This window comes from Montipora foliosa, chromosome 10, assembly GCF_036669935.1.
Source record: "Montipora foliosa isolate CH-2021 chromosome 10, ASM3666993v2, whole genome shotgun sequence".
In the NCBI taxonomy this organism is placed as follows: domain Eukaryota; kingdom Metazoa; phylum Cnidaria; class Anthozoa; order Scleractinia; family Acroporidae; genus Montipora; species Montipora foliosa.
Window position 1 is genome coordinate 30,173,734 of NC_090878.1, and position 7,500 is coordinate 30,181,233.

The 7,500-nt window shown below is 41.0% G+C and overlaps 1 protein-coding gene across 1 annotated transcript in view; it reads right to left on the minus strand.

The window, feature by feature from the left end:
• Window positions 1–1,783: 1,783 nt before the first annotated feature.
• LOC137973561 (E3 ubiquitin-protein ligase TRIM71-like) overlaps window positions 1,784–7,500 on the minus strand; it is a 6,182-nt gene continuing 465 nt past the window's right edge. Inside the window, exons 1-2 of the mRNA XM_068820401.1 lie at window positions 4,376–7,500; window positions 1,784–4,201 (exon numbers count right to left, since the gene is read on the minus strand). The exon at window positions 4,376–7,500 is cut by the window's right edge and continues 465 nt beyond it. Of these exons, the coding sequence (XP_068676502.1) occupies window positions 4,916–7,084 (2,169 nt within the window). The 5' untranslated portion in view covers window positions 7,085–7,500 and the 3' untranslated portion in view covers window positions 1,784–4,201; window positions 4,376–4,915. The remainder of the gene's footprint in view (window positions 4,202–4,375) is intronic.

The window sequence follows — 7,500 nt, forward strand, 5'->3', positions numbered from 1 at the left end:
TTCTGTCAGGATCGATCGCTGGGCTCTTACCAGGAGGAGAATGCTGCCACTTCGGTTTTCCATCTAAGGATCTCAGTATCATCATGGTATTCTCTCTTCTCAGATAGATCGGTTTTGTATACGTGCCATATACCTTATCCCAAACTTCCCGGTTGTGAATGCATGCATGTGGCTCTTTGGGGACAAGATATTGTCGTAAGAATCGCTCCTTGTATGACCGCAGCCTGTCTTGCGTTTCTCGTACAAGATGATCTTCAAGGGGGGAAAATACATGGCTCTTCCCCAGTAGGATTAAGGAGTTGGGGGCTCGGACATTTGCCCAATGTTGTTCCCTTACTGTGCCGGGTTCTTGGCCTCTTTGACTCTATAACGAACTCAGCTGCCATCTGCTTCCACCGCTTGTACACTTCTGTACAAACTAAAGGATCGGCTCTCTCAGTTTTCATGATATTTTATGACCGCACGCATGCACTCACTCAATCACTCACTCACTCACTCAGGGGGTGTTTACATGATACCGGGGCAGCTTTCGCACCGGCGCGAGTTCACTCCGGTACCCTCCCTTAGTTCTGTATTTGTTTACTTGATATCACCGAAAAATGTCATGCTGGGGCGACTCACACCGGCAGGAGTTCACTTCGGTTGCTGCACCGAAGCGATATTTCGTTCCGGCGAGAAATCTCGCAACGGAATGATGTAAACGAGGAACGACCACTCGGCCTCCCGGTGGACTGGAACGGGTAGCACATGCGTACTTTTTCTGATAGAAGCCACATTTGCAATTTGGATTCACGCCTGTATTTTATCGGTACGTGGTGTCCCTTCATATAAACACAATACGAATTCACCTCGTCATCATGTAAAGGCGGTAAGAAATCAAGAGGTCACCCCGATGTGAAACTCGCGCTAGCGCAGAGTTTTCTCATATAAACACCCCCTAACTCACTCACTCACTCACTCACTTACTCAGACAGCCCCGATGACAATAGAATAGGGCAGTTTATACGAGAAAATAAGCCGCGGCTAACTCTGGCCGCGAACACCCCGTATAAATGGTACAAAATCTACGTTCAGGGCTTTCTCAAGCTGCGACTTATCCTGGCCGGGGAGTTTATACTCGTATAAATAGTTCCTTTCGCGGCTTACGTAAGCCGCGGCCAGAGTTAGCCGCGGCTTATTTTCTCTCGTATAAACGGCCCAGATATGGTAGTGCCCTTACACTAAGGGCACTACCGCAAAAATCAACCACAAAATCCACGGGGAATCTGTAACGAGTGCTTTAATTGGCCGGACGTAGCAAATTTCCTTGTGATTATGCTGCGTTTCGTTTTCACACGACGCAAGCGAACGCAAACATAAGCGCAAGCACGAGGAAAAGGAAATATTTTGATCCTTTTACTTATGCTTGTCTCAACCTCGTTTTCACGGTGGAACTAGACGCTGCATGAGCGTACACTGGGTTGCCTGCGGTACGAAGGGACTGAGTTAGGTGGTATTAAGACGGAATCCACCAGAAGCTCGAGTAACAAGTGGACAAAAACCTAGTACCAAGATTATAAACATCGTATTGCAAACTTCTGTACGACTGCTTTAAATATCTTCTGAAAAAAGATCATTTCTAGCAACACCAAACGTCAAAAACAACTGTTTAACTTCGTAAGAAACACTTGAAAGTACTGGTGAAATGAAACTGATGAACAATTTCACAATTTCTCTGAACGTTGAAATTTGATTTTTCTGGCTCCCATGGGAAATTGTTTTCGGTGTTTCTTCAGGCATATATTTATATCTTTAGCTTTGAGGAAATGTAAAAAGGACTGTAAAATACTTAAAATTATTCTGGTACCAGCTTTTTGTCCACTAAAATCTGAAATTGCTCGATTTTATATTGGATTTCGTCTTAAACTGCAGCGTTCCAGGTAATTTTTTTCAATTCAAGGGTCATAAAGACCATTTAAGGGGTCACCCAGACGTCGTACCAGCAGAGGCCCTTTGGCTCACACGTTCATACGACGAAACAAATCCTTTTCTGAGGTAAAAAACCCGGCTACTGGCCTATTAATCGTTTGTCAGAAAGAAGAAATTCCTGTAATCTTTAGAAAAAATAGACACGCATTGCTTACGTGCGGTACTGAAGTAACACAGCGCTTTATTCCATATTGTCAACTGAGCTGCGTTTTGTCTTCCAGGAGATTCAAGTTGTCTTTGCGTAATATGTAGGTCTAACAGTACACGATATTGTTTTGGTATTGTATATTGTAGTGTCATGGTAGAAGTCTTAGATAAATAGCCCCCTGAGAAGACATGTGGTTACTAGCAAAGTACTGAACCCAGAAAGATTGAAGATAGTAAAAGGGAATCGGGAAACATTGGCTTCTGGGCTGACATGTTGATCATTTTCAAGTTCGACCTAAAAACACACCACTTTGTAACAGAAGCATAGGACTGAAAATTCTATTTTTTAACGCTATCAAATGCGAACCAAGCCAGGTACAGATTTTGTTAGCTTGCTTTATGCAAAACAAATATTGATGCAAAATTAAATAAATATTGATACACAGTTTTTAGGAAAAGCAGAAGGAAGTTTTCAGGACAGTCGATCGAGAATAAAATACTTTGCATCAGGGACAAAATTTACGACATGAAAACAACATTAATTTTGAACCACGAATATAAAAGTTACGATCAGCGAAAAAAATTTTAGGAGATTTTTGTTAAGTTGAATTTTGTTATTGTACTTTTGGCTGCACAAGTAAATCGCAAAATCGGAAGTGACATCGAATTCAGCGGGCGCCGTGATCAAGTTACCGCGGCGTGTTTACTCGCGAAACAGTGAAGCATCTGTGTCAAATGATGGCAAGATATCGGATTTTTCTTTTTGTTAGTTTCCTTTTTCTTTTAAGTGTTATAAAGTTTGCCAAGAAATGAGCGAATTCAACACAAAGATCACAATCGCCCAACTCTTAAGTTTGACCATTGTTTCTGCAAAATCAAAAATTTACTCTCGAAGACAAGATTCCATCGTTTTGGGAATAGCAGCTACTTTATTATTCATCAGCGTCACAATTTTTGCCGATTTTGGGGCTCATTTTGTTGAAACTCAAGCACGCTTTCAACAGACCTGTTTATTTTCGTGACGTATGCGCTGCTTACAGTGCACTTGGAAATTGGTGGAAATTTCACGGAAATCTTTTCCAGCGAAGGATTTATTGAAACAAACAACACATTTGCGGCACAAAACCCTTCCCATGGAGCAACTACACAATACAGGGCCACACAGGGGCAGCACATGCAAATTAGTTAAAAGCTTTTGTAGAACGACTAGATGCGACTTCAGTAAACACAGTGATGCATTCAAGGCGTTCGATTCCTTCAATGTTGGTTAAATCCATAAAAGAATTGCCATTTGACTTAAGTATTGCATATAACGCTAAGTTATTAAATATTAGAAACAAAGCTTACTTGATGTGCAACGGCGAAAAATGAAATTGTTGTCGAAGACCATTACTCGTCGCTTTAAAAGATTCCAGAGATTTATTTTTCACCCCCTAAGTTGTTTACCCAATTGACGTTCCATTCTTGAGCTCTATAAGGGTATATTTTGTTTAAATATGCACTAAAACGCCATTCGCGTTACAATGACTTTCGACGCCACTCACGGTTAAGTTAATCATTCTACTGTGTCTACCAGAGAAATCTACGCATTTCCCACTACCTTCTCGATTCTAAGAAAATACGCGCAGACGGCTCTGTGCACAAAGACACCACTTAGCAGGGGAGTGACAGGCAAGACTTTTACCGACACGGAAAAAAAAACGAAAAAAACATAAAACCAACAAATGAAACGCAGATTCCGACTGGGTTTGCCATACTGGCACCCCAGTAATATGCGCTGTTATGCTTGCGCTTGCGTCCCTAGTGAAAGCCAGGCTTTAATCTTGTACAGCGTTGGATCAGAGAAGATCGTGATCAGGCAAAATTGATTAAAGAGTATTTATGAAATTCAAGTAGACTTCTGCACGACTGATAAGCCATGTTAAAATGAAAACACTTTCTACGTCAACTCCCATTTTCTTTTTAGCTCTAACCTCGACAGAAAAGTCCTTGTCCGTAATCGGAGAAAGGTGTAACCAGGGCTTTTCCCTCACTTGGAGGGGGAAGCACCCTCGGAACGAGATTGATTACTGCCTGCAATAGGCCACTTCGGAAAATACCATAATACTCTTTGTTTAGCCGCCCAAATTTTGCATGAGCATTGTTTTTGTTTTCTCTTGAGACCATTGCAAGTCCCAAGAGAAACTGGAACAATGCTCATGCAAAGTTTGGGGAGACAAACAAAGAGCATTATGGTATTTCCGAAGTGGCCTATAGCTACCTTTAAAACACTGAGAACAATTGTAAGCAAACACTTAATTCACAGAAATGATAATAAAACAAAATACTTCCAAATTTATCCATTTGAAACAAACAATTTTTTTTCCAGAGAACTTTTTCCCGTTTTCTCTTGCTTTCCGACAGGGTAGTTGCAGATTCAAGTACGTAGGTCTTTTCATTGGGAAGGTATAACGGAATCTTGGCTTTCTTTTCATTTTGTTGCATTAACGGATGAGTTTGCACATGGCAACAATCACGCTATTTGAAGATTTACTTCAAATGCTAAAAGAACTTGTTAAACTTTAGTTAAACCTCCAATTTTAATTTAACCCTTTGAGCTTTGATAACGAGCCAGTTATTAGCCAGTTAAAGGCGCTACTGATCCCATAATATTCTTTGTAAAAATTCGAATTTTCAAAGCATCATTGCTCAGAGCTTGTTAGAGCTTATGCAATGCGGTTTCAATATTCATTACTTTATTGTCGGCTGACTGATTGGAAAACGTTAGCCCTATGCTAATAAGGCAAAAATATATTACATCTTAATGGAAAACAGAAATGCGGTTGTACTCGCCTACTATGAGACTGCCACCACTGTTTATAGCAACGCAGGAAGGAAAGACAGTTTTGAAATACTGTCCATCAATTTTACTCAAAAACTTGCCGCTCAGAGTGAAGAGTTGCAGCCTATGGTTACGTGCATCAGACACAATCAGTCGGTTGTACTTGTCAATAACGAGTCCATAAGGACCATCAAACTGGCCATCATTGGACCCCTCACAGCCAATGTCATGTAAATACACTCCTGTTTTGTCAAATACCTTGACACAATTAGCAAAGGAATAAGAAGCAAAGAATTTGTCCTCGTGATAAATAGCGCAGAATGGAGATTTATCACAGTCTGGGGCACGGAAGGATTGGAGCAAGTCATTCCCATCAGGGGAGAGGACCTTGATTTTGTTGTCCACACAGTCAGTTACGATTATACGACCATCACCCGCAATGGAAAGGAGACACGGATCATCAAGATGTTTATCATTGATGTGTTTGATGAAGTGACCCTCCTCACTGAATACACGAAGCTTATTGTCGCTTCCCGCAACTAAAGTCAGCAGGTCCCCAGAGTCTGTAAATGCCACCGACCAAGGTTCACCATCAATTTTAATCTCACTTCGAAACTTTACTTCTGAGCTCAACAATTGAATTCTTTTATTCTGCATATCTACAACAGCAATCGTTCCAGTTTTATCATTCACATCTATATCGAGAATGCCATCAAATTCTCCTTGTCCCTTCCCTTCTGAACCAAACTGAAAGGCAAATTGATATTGATGAACCTGCACAATCCAAGGACTACCAGTCAGCGGCTGTGCATTCACAATGATCTCCACTCTGTGTTGTCCGGCATCTTGTGGTGTGTATGTCACTGTGTATTTGCCGTCTTTGGTGTCTTTAATGTCTGTTTTTAGTTGATCACCTTCTGGAGTCGATACGTCGACTTTGATTTCATCATCTTGTTGATAACATTGAAATCCTTCTGAATCCTTTGTAACAATGACGAAACATGTCTCCTTCCTTTCTTTTACTTCCTTGCTGTCTTGACCTTCAGCTAAGCACTTTGATGGATCAGTCTTGGTGACAACAACTCGATCCATAAGATCCAATTTCTTTTCCACCAAGTAATGCAATTGTGGCGACCTGTAAAGATCGAGTTTTCGATCATCTAACAGATCCTTGCAGCGTCCGAGGATGGCGTGATTTGTTTGTAGAATTTCGGAGTTGATGTTTCTTTCTAAGATGCTCTGGCCGAGTTCGACGCAGCTTTTCAGTTGAGTGGCAACCAGCTCGAAATTTTCCAGTCGCATTGCGTGATGTTTTTGTTCCGCTTCATAAATTTGGCGAAACTTGTCCTTCATTTTGTTCTCGTGCTCTAGCAAATCACAAATCAATTTTTTTACAGTGTCTGTCATTTTCTTTTCTTCGTTCATAATTTCCGTTTTGTTTTTGTTTTTTAGGTCAGTTTGTTTCTTAATTTCATTCTCATACCTGACAATTTCCGCTTTCACTTTGGCCACAGCGTCGGCCATTTGCATCTTTTGTTCTTGTGCAGCTTTCAGAGTGTCTGTCATAGTGTGTCGATTATGACTCACTACAGTGCATTTGTGGCAAATCAGAACTTTACAGTCTTCGCAATAAAATTCTAGGGGTTGATCTTCATGATATTGCTGTGAACACATCACGGGTCTATGGATCAAATCTTGCACATCTTGGGCTTGCAGTTTGTCGATCAAAACACTGGGATGACCCCTTGAAGCCTTCAAGCGTTGGTGAGCTTCAAAACAAGCTGCACACAGAAAATTCTGGCACACGAAACAGAAACATGTTGCCGTGTTGTTCTCGTCACAACTGTTGCATCTCTGAGACTGAATGCTGCCATCTTCTAGAGGGAGAACATCCACCAATCGGTTGCAATGAAACGAGGACGGCAAATAGTCGAAGGTGTCTGTTTCGGGAATTTGGAATGAAGTCTGGCAAACCGGGCATTTGATTGTTGTTTCTAGCTGTCTCCTTGCGAAGTTTGCATGTTTGTCAAGACACTCCAGACAGAATGAGTGAAGACATGGCAATGTCTTGGGATTTTTGACTGTTTCTATGCACAATGGGCATTCTGCTTCCTTTTTAAGTTTCTTTAAAGGCGGTTGAGCATCCATGATGAAGCCAAGCAGCGCAAAATAAGGGCGGGTGATATAATGACGTCACTGAAGTAATTATTTTAAACAAGAGATTTGATATTTTAATGGTATACTATATTTCGGCTGGCGAAACCAGCCTCTTCAGGTACAATGAGAGTTTACTTTGGGTTGCTTCTATGTACATATATATATAGTAAATGGATGTTGACGTAATACTGGAAAAAATGTGATAAAACATGGCGGTTATAACGATACTAAGAGTAACGGAAAAATAACGGAAAGGAGTTTAAACAATAAACTAAAATCTAATACGTTTCTTCGTGGATATTAAGACCGTTGGGATCAATTGTCCTGCCTTTTTAAATTAAAAAAGCTTCCCTGGCTTTACGGATCGAGTCTCTGCATATGGAGCCCACACAGTGTGTCTGTTTGTA